Source organism: Petaurus breviceps, unplaced genomic scaffold, assembly GCF_028583685.1.
Source record: "Petaurus breviceps papuanus isolate PSGF00001 unplaced genomic scaffold, PetGlider_PUasm1.0 90842, whole genome shotgun sequence".
NCBI lineage: Eukaryota > Metazoa > Chordata > Mammalia > Diprotodontia > Petauridae > Petaurus > Petaurus breviceps.
This window is the reverse complement of record NW_027187358.1, coordinates 12,099,058-12,114,659: the sequence shown is the minus strand read 5'-3', so window position 1 is coordinate 12,114,659 and position 15,602 is coordinate 12,099,058. Positions and strand designations below refer to the sequence as shown.

At 37.3% G+C, this 15,602-nt stretch overlaps 2 protein-coding genes across 3 annotated transcripts in view; one reads left to right on the top strand and one right to left on the bottom strand.

Annotated features, from left to right (window-relative positions):
• Positions 1-15,602, bottom strand: part of PPP1R21 (protein phosphatase 1 regulatory subunit 21) — a 108,491-nt gene that overhangs the window by 79,687 nt on the left and 13,202 nt on the right. For both annotated transcript variants that reach the window (XM_069071665.1, XM_069071666.1), the window contains exon 3: positions 6,603-6,749. In XM_069071665.1, coding sequence (XP_068927766.1) covers positions 6,603-6,749 — 147 coding nt within the window. The remainder of the gene's footprint in view (positions 1-6,602; positions 6,750-15,602) is intronic.
• On the top strand, positions 14,189-14,785 carry LOC138148930 (small ribosomal subunit protein uS12-like). Its single transcript, XM_069071793.1, has one exon. The coding sequence runs from the start codon at positions 14,305-14,307 to the stop codon at positions 14,728-14,730; it is 426 nt and encodes a 141-aa protein (XP_068927894.1). The 5' UTR covers positions 14,189-14,304; the 3' UTR covers positions 14,731-14,785.

Sequence of the window (15,602 nt, the reverse complement as noted above, 5' to 3'; positions counted from 1 at the left end):
TGCTTTTTCGCAAAGCAAAAGAGCTTGGGTTACAATCAAGGATCACCTACCCAGCGAAACTGAACATATTCTTCCAGGCATGGAGATGGTCATTCAATGATATAACAGACTTCCAGACCTTCCTGATGAAAAAGCCAGAGCTCAATGGAAAATTTAACCTCCAATTACAAGATTCAAGAGAAACACAGAAAGGTAAATAGGGAAAACAGACACACACACACACACACACACACAACTTGTTATTCAATAAGAGCAAACTGTTTACATCCCTATATGAGAAGCTGATATCTGTTAATACTGAAAATTCTATACCTATGGCAACATCTAAAAGGGATATAGATAAATACATGGTATAGGTATAAATTACACAAAATGATGATTAAAAAAAACCTCATTAAAGGCTGCAAAGGGACTGCAATGGAAGAAGATGAAAGAATGAAGCAGAAAACGGTAAATTATGCCACACAAAGAGTCATAAAAACATTATAGTAGAGGGAAAGAAGGGAGGGAGATGAGAATTGTATGAGCTTTTCCTTCATTGGTCCTGGTGCATGGAGGGAATAACATAATAAGTATAGGACTCTACTGAGAAGAGACATAAAAATTATCATAATAGAAGGAAAGAGGGGAAGGAGAAGAGTATTGCATGAGATCTATTCTCATCAATCTTGGTTCAAGGAAAAAATAACATACTACATTAAGTATAAAAATCTATCATACCCTACAGGCAGTAGGAAGGGGTAAGGACTAAGAAAGGGAGGGGTGGTTAGAAGGGAGGGAAGAAGTAGCAAGGGGGAAGGGTGGGAAAAGGGAGGGAAGCTGATAAGAAGGGAATACTGAGGGAGGCTGTGGTCCAAAGGAAAACTCTTAAGGAGGGGAAGGGAGAAGGGGGAAAAATAAAAGCATAAACAGGGGAAGGAATAGGATGGAGGGAAAGAGACAGATAGTAATCATAACTGTGAATGTGAATGGGATGAACTCTCCCATAAAACAAGAGGTGGATAGCAGAATGGATTAAAAACCATAATCCTACAATATGCTGTTTACAAGAAACACATCTGAAACAGAGGGATACACACAGGGTAAAGATAAAAGGTTGTAGTAAAATATATCATGCCTCAGCTAAAGTAAAAAAAGCAGGGGTAGCAATCCTTATCTCAGACAATGCAAAAGCAAATATAGATCTAATTAAAAGAGATAAGGAAGGAAACTATATCCTTTTAAAAGGCACCATCGAAAATGAAGCAATATCGTTACTAAACATTTATGCACCAAGCAGTACAGCATCCAAATTCCTAGAGCAGAAGTTAAGGATGTTAGAGGAAGAAATAGATAGCAAAACCGTACTAGTGGGGGACTTCAATCTCCCCCTCTCTGAGCTTGATAAATCTAACCTCAAAATAAATAAGAAAGAAGTTAAGGAGGTAAATGGAATCTTAGAGAAGATGGATATGGTAGACCTCTGGAGAAAACTGAAAGAGGATAAAAAAGAATATACCTTCTTCTCAGATGTATATGGCACATATACAAAAATTGACCATGATGTACTAAGGGTATAAAAACATCACAATTGAGTGCAGAAAGGCAGAAATATTAAATGCATCATTCTCAGATCATGATGCAATAAAATCTTATGCAATAAAAGGCCATAGAAGGATAGACTAAAAACTAATTGGAAACTACATAACTTAATCCTCAAGAATAAGTGGGTCAAACAAGAAATTATAGAAACAATAAGTAACTTCCTTCAAGAGAAGGACAATATCGAATCCCGGGCTCAGACACTCAGCACCACACCCAGAAATAACTGGCTGTGTAACCTTGAGCAAGTTACTTAACCCCGATTGCTATAAAAAAAAAAAAAAGAGAGAGAATGACAATGAGACAATATACCAAAACTTGTGGGATACAGCAAAAGCAGTTCTATGGGGAAGTTTTATAGCCCTGAATGCATACATAAATAAAAGAAAATGGAGGTCAATAAATTGGGCATGTAACTGAAAAAGCTAGAAAAAGAACAAATTGAAAATCCCCAATTAAATACTAAATTAAAAATAATGAAAACATAAGGGGAAATTAATAAAATTGAATTTAAGAAAACTATTGAATTAATAAATAAAACTAAGAGCTGGTATCATGAAAAAAACCAATAAAATTGATAGACCTTTAGTCAATATGATAAAAAAAAAAGAAGAAAACCAAATTACGAGTATCAAAAATGAAAACGGTGAATCTACCTTCAATGAAGAGGAAATTAAAACAATAATTAGGAATTATTATGCCCAATTGTATGCACATAAATTTGACAATCTTAGTTAAATAGATGAATATTTACAAAAATATAAGTTGCCCAGACTAACTGAAGAGCAGGTAAATTACTTCAATAGCCCCATCTCAGAAAAAGAAATTGAACAAGACATTAATGAACTCCCTAGGAAAAAATCTCCAGGGCCAGATGGCTTTCCTAGCAAATTCTACCAAACATTTAAAGAACAATTGACTCCAATACTTTACAAACTATTTGGGAAAACTGGAGAAGAAGGAATCCTACCAAATTCTTTTTAAGACACAAATATGATACTGATACCTAAATCAGGAAGAGACAAAACAGAGAAAGAAAATTATAGACCAATTTCCCTTATGAATATAGATGCAAAAACTCTAAATAAAATATTAGCAAAAATACTACAACAACTCATCATGGGAATAATACACTTTGATCAGGTAGGATTTACTCCAGGAATGCAAGGGTGGTTCAATATCAGAAAAACTATCAGTATAATTGATCACATCAACAACAAAACTAGCAGAAACAATATGATTATCTCAATATATGCAGAAAAGGCTTTTGACAAAATACTACACCTATTTCTATTAAAAACACTAGAAAGTATAGGAATAAATGGAGTCTTCCTTAAAATACTAAGAAGCATCTATCTAAAACCATCAGCAAGTATTATATGTAATGGGGATAAGCTAGAAGCATCTCCAGTAAGATCAGGGGTTGAAATAAGGATGTCCACTATCACACCTCTTATTCAATTTGGTACTAGAAATGTTAGCAGTAGCAATAAGAGAAGAAAAAGAAATTGAAGGAATCAAATTAGGCAAAGAAGACACTAAGTTATCACTCTTTGCAGATGATATGATGATATAATTAGTGAATTCTAGAGAACCAAGTAAAAAACTACTTGAGATAACCAAATTTGGCAAAGTTGCAGGATATAAAATAAACCCATATAAGTCCTTGGCATTCCTATATATCTCTTAACGAAATCCAACAGCCAGAGATAGAAAGAGAAATCCCAATTAAAGTTACTGTAGACATTATAAAATATTTGGGAATCTACCTGCCAAAACAAACCCAGGATTTCTATGAACACAATTACAAAACACTTTTCACACAAATAAAGTCCAATCTAACTAATTGGAAAAACATCAATTGCTCATGGCTGGGTCGAGCTAATAGAATAAAAATTACAATTTTACCTAAATTAAATTACACATTTAATGCCATACCAATCAATATACCAAAAAATTACTTTGTAGAGCTAGAAAAAAATAGTAGAAAAATTCATTTGGAAGAACAAAAGGTCCAGAATATACAGGGAATTAATGAAAAGAAATGCTAGGGAAGGTGGCCTAGCCATACCAGATTTTAATCTGTAGTATAAAGCAGCAGTCATCAAAACTACTTGGTACTACTACTTGGTACTGGCTGAGGAATAGAGTAGTGGACCAAGGAACAGATTGAGTACACGAGACTCAGCAGCCAATGACTATAGTAATCTAGTATTTGATAAACCCAAAGACCCCAGTTTTTGGATAAGAACACACTATTTGACAAAAACTGCTGGGAAAACTCTGGAACATATTATGGCAGAAACGACACAGACCAATATCTAACACCGTATATCAAAATAAAGTCGAAATGGGTGCATGATCTAGGTATAAAGGATGATACTGTAAGCAATCTGAAAGAGCAAAGTATAGTTTACCTGTCAGATCTATGTAGAGGGAAAGACTTCATGACCAAACGAGTTAGAGAGCATTATAAAATGCAAAATGGATAATTTTGATTACATTAAATTGAAAAGCTTCTGTACAAATAAAGCCAATGTTAACAAGATTATGAGGGAAGTGGAAAATTGGGAATTTTTACAACCAATATCTCTGATGAAGGCCTCATTTCTAAAATATACAAAGAACTCAGTCAAATGTATAAGAATACAAGCCACTCCCCAATTGATAAATGGTCAAAGGATATGAACAGGCAGTTCTCAGAAGATGAAATTAAAGATATCTATAAGCATATGAAAAAATGTTCTAAATCACTAGTGATTAGAGAAATGCAACTCAAAACAACTCTGAGATACCACATCTTACCAGCCAGATTGGCTAAGATGACAAAACAGGAAAATGATAAATACTGGCAAGGGTGTGTAAAAATTTGAATATTAATGCGTTGTTGGTGGAGTTGTGAACTGATCCAGCCATTCTGGAGAGCAATCTGGAACCAGGCCCAAAGGGCTATAAATAAGTGCACCCTTTGACCCAGCAATACCACTTCTAGGGTTATATCCCAAAGAGATCAGAGAAGTGGGAGGAGAACCTTTATGTACAAAAATATTTATAGCAGCTCTTTTTGTGGTGGCAAAGAATTGGAAATCAAGGGGATGCCCATCAATTGGGGAATGGCTGAACATACTGTGGAATGTGAATGTAATGGAATACTGCTGTGCTATAAGAAATGAGGAGGAGAGAGACTTCATAATAACCTGGAGCAACTTATATAAACTGATGCTGAGTGAGAAAAGCAGAACCAGGAGAAATTTGTATACAATTACAGACACAACATATGTGTGACGACTAACTTTGACAGACTGGGCTCCTCTCAGCAATGTAAGGTTATAAGACAACTCCAAAAGACTTATGATTGAAAGAGATGCCCACATCCAAAGAAAAAACCAGAGAGTTCGAATGCAGATTGAAACAAACTACTCGTTGTGCTTCTTTTTCTTGTTTTGTTTTGTTTCCTCTCATTCCATCAGTTATAATCCTTCTTTACAACCTGACTAATGATTAATGTGAAGATATTTGTAGATCCTATATTTGAGTGCATGATGCCATGATGGGAGCGGGGGGAGGAGGGGGAGAAAATTTAAAACTCAAGGGACTATGGAACTAAATGTTGTAAACTAAAAGTAAATAAATAAACCAATTTAATTTAAAAAAAAAAAAAGAAATGACAAACAGGATGATTTCAGAAAAACCTGGACTTACACAAACTAATGCAGAGTGAAATGAACAGAACTAGAACACTGTACACAGTAACAGCAATACTGTTCAATGAAGACCTGTGAATGCTTTAGCTATTCTCAGCAATACAATGATTCAAGACAATCCCAAAGAACTAATGATGAAGCATACTATCTGCCCCCAGATAAAGAACTGATATTGATTGAATACAGACTGAAACATGCTATCTTATACTTTTTTTTCTTTTATTCAAGTCTTCTTGTACAAAATGACTAATATGGAAATGTTTTACATAATTGCAGTTGTATAACCAATATCTGATTACTTAGCATCTCAAGAGAGGGGAAAGAAGAGTGACAGAATCTGGAACTCAAGAGTTTAATTAAATGTTAAAAAAAATCGGAAAAAATAATTTTTTTTTAAATAACAAAGGTCAGATCCAGAATTCAAAGCCAAGTCTTCCTGACTGGAAGGCTGATGGTCTTTTCATTATACTAAACAATAAAATAGTTGTAACCAACATGAGGCAATTTAGACAGTTGTTTTCCCCAGTGTGATGGGAATGGGAATTTGAAGATCTTCCCTGCCCCTTAATAGACTTAGGGGGCAGTTTGAAGACCTCCCCTGCTGTGAAGATAAACTTTGCCCCCGATAGGCTGAATGTGGTCACATGGAGCCTGTGGTGGGAGGAGTTTGCTGAGGAGAAGCAGAGCCCACAGAGAAGCTGGTAGAGAGTCGGACAGTTGGAGACAGTTGGAGACAGTTGGGGACAGAGGAGCTTAAAGAGATAGAGGGTTTTGTGTGTAATATTAATCTTGTATTGGTTTGTGGGAAGGCTAAAGAATGCTGTGGCTCTCAGCATTATTATGGCCTCTGAATATCTTTGGCACTTCGGCTTACTGGTTTTGGGATTCGGTTTTCTGGTGTCTAAATAAATCCTTCAGCTTTATCCTTTATCTGGAAAGTCTGGCATATTTTGCAATCGAATGTCATGTGATAATTACAGTCACAGTCTCTATCCTGATCATGGGCGCTATAAATACTGTATTGGTGCTACACCCAGGTACTAATACAACTGTGGATTTAAGCATATACTTGGGGCCTAAGAAATGCTCAAAACTCTTGATTTCTCTCTACTTCTTCTCTAAGTCAGTATTGGTGTGAATGTATGTCTAGATGAACATGGAGTGCATCTAATGTTTGGTAAAAATTTGTCTTATTGACCCAGGAACCCAAGGGCATGTGGGCACTTGTATGGGCAAGACTGATGAAAACTTTGTAGACTTGTACAGTTCAATACCTGGCTGCCAACATGGTAGTCAATTATTTTTATTTGAGCCTACCTTATTTTTTTTGCCTCGGAGTTCACTCAAAGCAAGTTCATCCTGAAGCAGTTCAACCCTCTTGGCAAGCTGTAGATTGCGAAAAGTCAAACTATCCATTTCTTGTTGCAGCTTTCTCAATGACTGATCCTTCATTTTCAGTTGTTCCTGCATTAACATGAAAAATAGACTACTGCTCAGAATTCAACTTTCAGGCTTAGAAATAATGAGTTTTTTGTTGTTTATTCTAAATTACACTAAAATACAAAGGCAATTCCTTACCTCTGGGAATTTTGAGATATAGGTTTACCAAGCTAGGTTCTCAAATATTAAGCTAAAGTACAAATAATAGTTTATCTGTTAGGGGGCAAACTAATTTGTAGGTAAATTGCATAAATCCATTCATTCACATACTCATTAAATGCAAGCTACAATGCTAGGAGAGATGCATAAGATTAACTAAAACAAAGTCTCTGCCCTCATGGAGTTTATAGTCTGACAAATACAAAATAAAACATAAGTACAGAAGAAAGGTTCAAATTCTCATGTAAAATACAAGGGATGAACAATTAATTTATCAACTGGAGGAAAACAGGAAATGTTTCATCCAAAACTTATTAGCTGTGTAACTCTGGGCAAGTCACTTAAACTCTTTCAGCCTCAGTTTCCTCTTCAGTAAAATGAGGACAAATAGTACTATCTATTTCATAAAGGTTGTTGCAAGGAATAAATGAGATAATATATGTAAAGGTCTTTATAAACCTCCAAGTGCATGTATCTGTTATGATTATTATTACTATCAAGAAACAGATGAATGTGGGTAGACGCATTATGTGGGCATTTCCAGAAATAAAGAACAGCATGAGCAAAGACAAAGTGTAGAAAACCACAGGCCCTCTAGGAGTAACCTAGTTTTGCTGAATGCAAATATCCAGAAAACAGCAATGTCAAATAAGACCTAGGAACTAAGGATAGTATCAGATCGTAAGGAACCCTGAAAGTTATGCTAAGAAATCTGAACTTTATTTGATAGCCACTAGGAAACCACTGAGAGAGATTTTAAGCAAAATGAAATGACCAGATCTACAACATGAGGAAGATTAATCTGAAGCCTGAAGAATGCATTGAAGGTAAGGGAGAATACAAATAGTGATGGAAAGGCCTCTGAGCAGCTTATTACAACAGCTGAGGCAAGTGGTAATGAAGGCCTAAACAAAAGTAATGGCAGTGGGACTAGAAAGAAAGAGACAGATATAAGAGATACAGTAAAGGTGTAATTTGTTAAATGATTTAAGATGTGGGAAATAATAGGGTAGATGAGTAATAGAAACACAAAAGGGTACAAAAACTACAGATGAGAAAAATGGTAGTGCCACATAGAGAAATAAGGAAGTCAGGAAGATCAAGTTCTAGAAAAAAGATAGTACACTTAATTTGGAAGCTTTTTACTCCCCAGATACAGACTATCCACCTGTCCAGACATAAAGGGAAGTCTTGGTTAGCATCCAGCAGGAGCAGGCCCTGATAGAGCCCTTCCCCACTCCCAGGCCAACTCCCACTGTTCATTACTCACCAGCACTGACTGCCCCCTTGTGGGTGAATGCCCCATCCTCACTCCCATATATTATGGGAATGGGAATATGAAGATCTTCCCTGCCCCTTGGCCCTTTGATATGCTTAAATGACTCTGAAAACCTTCCCTGATTTGAAAATATACTCTGCCCCCTAATAGGCTGAATGTGATCACATGGAGCCTGTGGCAGGAGGCTTGTTTTTCAGCAATGCCCAAACCTTGTTACTTAGTGATTGGGCAATGGGTCAAGAGGGTTCTGACATTCTCTGACCCAGAAGAAGGCTATATATACCCTGATGGGAGGTTTTGCTTTGGGGCTCACTTTGGGAAGAGTTGTGTGATTTGACCAGATGAGACTCTAGGCAGCCTTTGAGCCCCCCTGGCTTTGAAAACCCAGATGTTGGTGCTTCCCTCTCTGGTAACTGACTAGGTATGGATGTCATGGTCAGCCAGTTGGAAGCCTGTCTGCTGATCTGTTTCTCTATCTGCTTGTAACTTCTGCTTGTAACTTATTTGTATTTTCTGAAGTTCGGTATGCTGACCTTTTTCCCCTGAACTAGGTAAATGACATGTTTGATTAAAGCAAGATTGTTAATCCATTTTGTGTTGCTTTCCTTTAGAAAAGCAGATCTAAGAACCTTTGTATGCTAGGGTGCTTGCTGCTATACCATAAAAGGATACCAAGGCCCTCAGTCCTCTCTAAAATTCAATTCTTCTGCATTCTTCCAATAGTTGTGGGTAAGGAACATGGCTGTGCACACTATGTGGATGAGCATGGAGTCACTAACTACAATCCTTCCAGTAAGATGGTAAACCACCAGGTTTTACCATCTGCCCTACCATTGTTTCCTAAGGTGCACTGGCCTTTCACCATCTGCTCTGCCTCTACATTCTCTCAGCCTCCAGGCACTGGCATCTGTCATGCTGCAATACTCTAAAAATCACTAGACCTTTCCATCTGCCCTGAAAACCTTCCCATATATGAGTTGTCTAATTAGAGTATGAGCTCCTTGATAAGATAGATAGATGTTCTTGCTTTTCTCTTCATATCTCCAGCACTTATCAGTGTTTGTGACTTTTAAAAAGTGCTTAATAAATACTTTTTTCATTTGTTTATTTCAGGTATGTTAAATTTAAGATGCTAGCAAGATATCTATGTATCTATGTCCTATAGATAGCTGAAAGCATGGGTCTGGAAACACAGATTTGGGACCTGCATAAAAGTGATGCATGAAGCTGTCAGAATTAATGACAATGTAAAGGAACATCATATAGAATAGGAGTTCTCAACCTGGGGTTGGTGACTTTGTTTTTCTTTTACATTATGACGACTATATTTCAATACAACTGGTTTCCTATGAATCTCATATATTCAAAGCATAATTCAGAGAAGGGGTTCTTGGACTTCGCCAGCCTGCCAACATGGTACATGACCTAAATTAGCACAGTGCCGAGAACATAGCAGGTGCTTAACAAATGTTTGGTGACTGACTATAGAGGGAAGAAAAAAAAGAACCAAAAGCAAAAACTTTGGGAAACACCAAGCAATATTCACAACTAAGGAAGGAGAATGAGCAAAAGAAACAGCGGAGTAATTAGAGGGAGGATTTTCAAAGACAGATGCCTTCCTAACTATATTTTATGTGAGATGACACAGTATGTTTTTACAAGACCCTTATATTCTTTTAAGTTCAATGGCAGCTGATCCCAGAAAAAGTTTCGTTGATATTTAAACACTCCATATAGTCCTTTAAAGAAAGACAATAAAGTACCATTAATTTAGACATATTCACATCTGAATTACAAAAAAAGAAGTAATACTCTGACCAGAACTAAAATTATACTTTTTTATGTAATTAACGAAAGTGAGTTTTATTTAAGTCACCAAAATATAGGTCTAACTAGTAAACTCCCTTGTTCATGTTAGGGCTCAATAATTTTTTGGAATAATTTATAGTTAGCATATCAAATTACCATTATAGGTAGTACAAGTCTGTCTACATCAAAGGGCATCATAGAACAGACTGGAAAGAAGAACAAATTAAGAGTCAAGAAACCTGAGTTCTAGTTTTGACTGCCTAGTCCAAACTATTAGCACAAACTTAAGCAAATAAACCACCTTCTCTCTCCAAACAAGTTTCTTCATTGGTAAAATGCAGGGGCTACACTAAGTAATTTCAAAGGTTGCTTTCAGCTCTGGAACTCTTAATGTACTATGCTGTCTATAAGTAAATTTTTCTTAAGTGACTGATTACAGGGGCTCTCTAACAGGTAAACTATTCCCCTGAAATTTTTACCTACTCATTTGATTTTTTTGCCAATAGTTCCAAGACAAATTTAGTCCCAACCTAAATAGTTCCAAGACAAATTTAGTCCCAATCTAAATGATCACAGTCTCCAAATGCAAAACATTTGAATGATTTTACTAGTAAATTCGACTACTAACTACAGAAGCAAATCTATTCAAATGAAGAGCCTAGTGTAACAGATTAGGCCAAATTCTTGTGTAGTTATGGATCTCTTGCAAGTAGTTCTGTAATGTTCCAAGGTTTGACACAATCAGTACAATATCATCTGCAAAAAGGAGTTTGGTCTAACCACTCATACAAGAAAACCCAAAAAGATGGAGAACGCCTATTTTCCATATAATGACATGCACTTAGATGAAAAGTCAGCAGAGCCTATCTAGATAGACAGACAGACAGACAGACAGACAGACAGACAGACAGACAGAAAGAAAGAAAGAAAGAAAGAAAGAAAGAAAGAAAGAAAGAAAGAAAGAAAGAAAGAAAGGAAGGAAGGAAGGAAGGAAGAAAGAAAAAGAAAAGAGAAAAAGAAAGAAAGGAAGGAAGAAACAGAAGAAAGACATAGACAGATAGACAGACAGACAGGTACACACACTTTACACAGACAATGAAAAGAGACAATGAGTCAGGACCAGAATTAAACATAAGGAAAAAGGCAGGATAAGAAATTTAAAAGCTCTTTTAATTACACACAACTTTTCCATGAAACAAAGGTCCATCTTTTTTAATACCAATATTCTACTAATGATATTGCACGACTGTGATTCATAGAACACTAGTTTCCAAACCCTCTATAACTAACCAGGCACGAGACTGAACCCCTATTGCATTTAGCCATCATGCTTCTAGCCCCTGAGTAGGATATCAGGGCCTAGCCAGTGTTAAGTATGTTCCAAATGTCCTGTTATCACCCCCCATACTCTGCCACCAGGGCAGCTAGGTGGCGCAGTAGATGAAGCACACAGTGCAGAATCAGGAAAACTCAGCTTCCTGAGTTCAAATCCAACCTCGGACATTTACTAGCTGTATGACCCTGGGCAAGTCTTTAACCCTGTTTGCCTCAGTTCCTCATCCAGAAAATGAGCTGGAGAAGGATATGTCAAACCATTCCAGTATCTTTGCCAAGAAAACGCCAAATGGGGTCACAAAGAATCAAACACAACCAAAATGAATAGACAACAACACTCTGACAGCTCTATTTTCCATTTCTTCCTCTGAAAATAATAATCAAATTACCATTTCTACTGAAAAGGTTGTGAACACTTAACTGCTCCATTCATAATTCATTCTATGATTCAGCTAAAGATCAAAGATTCAGCTAAAAACTATATATATGTACATACATACATGTGTGCATATACACACACACATATGTAGGCCAAAGCTCCTTGGCCTCTATTCCCAGTTCCTACACACACAAACATGTATACTCTACCCTACTCTACTCTCCCCCCTCCCCCCCTTCCAATGTGCCCTCTGGAACATCTATTCAATTATTAACAGCCCTTCACATCAGACCTCTTCTCCTCACACTCCTCTTATCTCCTTGCAAACATGGAAACTTGGCTCTTCCCAGAAAATGACATCCCTAGCCACCCTCTCTAGTGCTGGAGGCATTTTCACTAACACCTCCTAACACACTGCGCCAAGAGAGGGAGTAAAATGCTTCCTGCTTTCATTTTCTCACCTCCCACTTATGTCTCAACCCCTTACAATCTGGACTGTCTTCACCCCTAGACTGAGAGTCTAAACTCGGTTTTCTCCACTGCTAACTCCAATGACCTTTTTCTCAATACTTATTACTCTTGACCTCTCCACTCCATCTGACACCAGCTGTAAATTCTCTCTCCCTTCCATGAGTCTGGTGGGGCTGCTTTGTTGTGGGTCTCTTCTTGCCAGACTAACCACTTTTTTCAGTGTTCTTTGTAGGATCATCATCCATGTCCCCTTTTTTCATGGAGATATCTCAGGGTTCTAGGAGCTCTATTAAAATACAGAATGGCACTGAAAAGCCTTCACAATCTAGCACCACTCTGTATTTCTAGTCTGAATATATGCTTTTCCTCCTCATGCACTCTATGGTATAGTCAAACTGATTTTCTTTTATTCCCTGTACATGACATTCCACCTCTTAACTCTTTCTTTGCACAGGGTGGCCTCCAAAACTGGGACACACCTGTCTTCACCTTGGCTTCTCAGAGACTCAGCTCAAGTGCCACCTCCTTCAAGAAGGTTTTCCTAATTCCTCCAGCTGTTAGTGCCTTCCTTCCTCTAAGCCCCAACCAAAATCACTTGGTATTTATTTTGCATATATCCTGTCTTTAACTGTGAACATACTGTATCAACAGAGTAAAAAAATAAGCTCCTTGAATGCAGGAACCATTTCATTTTCATCTCTGCAAACACAGAACTAGCACAGTGCCTGGCATACAGTGAGTGCTTAATAAATGCTTGCTGAATGACTGATCTAAAGCAGTAAAAAGTGAGTATCAATAAAAAGGTACTGGACAAGTACACAGTAGATATAAGCAGGATGCAATACAAAAATAAAGAACTACAAATAAAAAATGTCAAAGAAATAAATATAATAAATAAAGAAGAATGGCTGGTCATAAGGTTGAAAACAAAGAATAATGAAAAGACAGACCAGGTGCTACACTGCATTACTAGCAATGTCAGGAGAAAGCAAGGAGAGTACCCATTATGTAGGTGAATTGCTTCTCCCCTCTCCAGGGAAAATTACAGAAAGAAAAGGACAAGAGTCACACAGCAAGAAAAGGTCTGGACTGGTTGCAAGTCATATCAATGGTGGGTTCATCCACCGTAAGATCAAGATCCATGACTTTAAGAGATGACATTCTAATTTTCCCTTCTGACAATTTTGTCAAGATGTCATCAGCATTACAAATGTAATGACTATAACTACAAAGCAGTGCAATAAAAATTAATCTCTTTATAATCTGATAACTGAAATAGCTATTATTTCCAAGTGGCAGAAGTAGCAGCAACAGCTAACATTTATATAGTGCCCACCAAGTGCCAGGCATTGTATTGTTTTATTGTTATCTTATTTGATCCTCACAACAACCCCAGAAGCTAAGTATTATTATTCCCATTTTACAGTTGAGAAAACTGAGCTTAAATGACTTGCCAAGCGTGACTCAGTTAATAAGTGTCTAAGGCAGGATCTGAGCTCAGGTCTTCCTGACTCTAGGCCTGGCACTCTATCCACTGGGCTACCTGCTGCCTCAATTAAGTAACTAAAGCTCAGCTTCTCCACCTAATCATTAACTTTCAGAAGACATCTATCTGGCTAATGAATACAGTCAGTAACTTCTATTTAAGACTCAAACACAAAATTACCACAAAAAAGTGAATCTCTTTCTTTAGAAGTTTTCACATTTCTTTAGAATACATGATGGCAGCTTTCTATTGTTTTAGGTTAAGAGACATTCTGATTAACCCCTTCGGAAAGAAAACCCTTTGAACTGTCTGTTACCCATGGAAAGGTCAAGAAAGGCCTCCTACACCCTGAGGAGAGAGGCAGGGCCAGCAGTGTCACTCTTAGGTACAGGACTCTCCCTTTCTGACTGGACTGAGGGAGGCACCATTTGGAAGCTGGCCCTAGAGGGAAAGTCATGAGAAAAATGGAAGCATTCCTTGAGAAGTTAACTGGGCAGAGGAACAGAGAACTTTGCCCTGGAGAAGAATGAGGGAATAAATGGCCTGGAAAATAATCAAACAGAATCCACACAGGGAATTCCTTCTCCCTTCTCTGTGTGTCCTTTTTCTATTAAGAAATAATGATGCTTCTCTCTTTTCTCTCAGCCCAGAGGGCAACAGCATGGGAAAGTGCCATGGTCTTCATACTGCTAGAAAGTTTCGAAGCCACAGGGTAGACCAAAAGTGGCATGACAAACAATACAAAAAAGCTCATTTGGGCACTGCCTTGAGGGCCAACCCATTTGGAGGAGCATCTCATGCAAATGTCTTGGAAAAAGTTGGTGTGGAAGCCAAGCAGTACAATTCTGCCATCAGGAAGTGTGCTAGAGTCCAGCTGACTAAGAACGGCAAAAAAATCATTGCCTTTGTTCCCAATGATGGCTGCTTGAACTTTATAGAGGAAAAGGATGAAGTTTTGGTTGCTGGATTTGGTCAGAAAGGTCATGCTGTTGGTGATATTCCTGGAGTCCTATTCAAGGTTGTAAAAGTTGCAAATGTTTCTCTTCTGGCCTTTTACAAAGGCAAGAAGGAAAGATCAAGATCATAAAAATTGTGTGACGTCTTTGTCATAATAAAAAATTAACATGTAAAAAAAAAAGAAATGATGATAACAGCCCCTACTATGTGCCAGGTCTTGTGCTAAGGGCTTTACAAGTATGATGTCATCTCACCTTCACAAGAGCCTTGGGAGGGATATGCTATTATTGTCCCCATTTTACATATGAGAAAACTGAGGCAGACAGGGGTTAAGTGACTTGCCCAGTATCACATACCTAATAAGTGTCTGAAACAAAATTTGAACTCAAGCCTTCCTGACTTCAGGCCCAGCACTCTACCTACTGTGCCACTAACTGCCTCCTGAAACAGTATGTGTGGAGACATGATGCCTGACAGTGACTCTCAATTCAGACATTTACCTGTCAACCTGAGCAAGTCATTTAACTTCTGAAATTCAGTTTCTTAATCTATAAAATGGACAAAATAACCTGGGGTTGCTCTAGGGAAAGCACTCTGTAAATCCAAAATTATCAATAAAAGTGATTTATTAAGTGACAAAGTTTCTTACAATGAAGTGTGACGGCAGCAAACATGCTGATAAAAAGATTCCTGTATAGTACAATATGGAGGCAAGAAAAGAAGTTAGAGACTTACCAGGCTTCTTTTTGCAACCTAAATAAGTCTTGAATAGTTTGATAACAAAATCATGAAATTGCTTTTGAATAAGAATTGTTTCCTCTAAACAGACCTATAGGAGTAAATGTTTTAGGATATGAGAGTATAAATTATATAAATAGAACATTTTTTAATAATAAAATTCCTAGCCAAGAAAATTAAAGCAATTAACACTCAATACCAAGCTGATTAACAAACAGAAAACTGAAGTATAAAAGGTTAAGGCTCCGGCCCATGCTTCTTTGT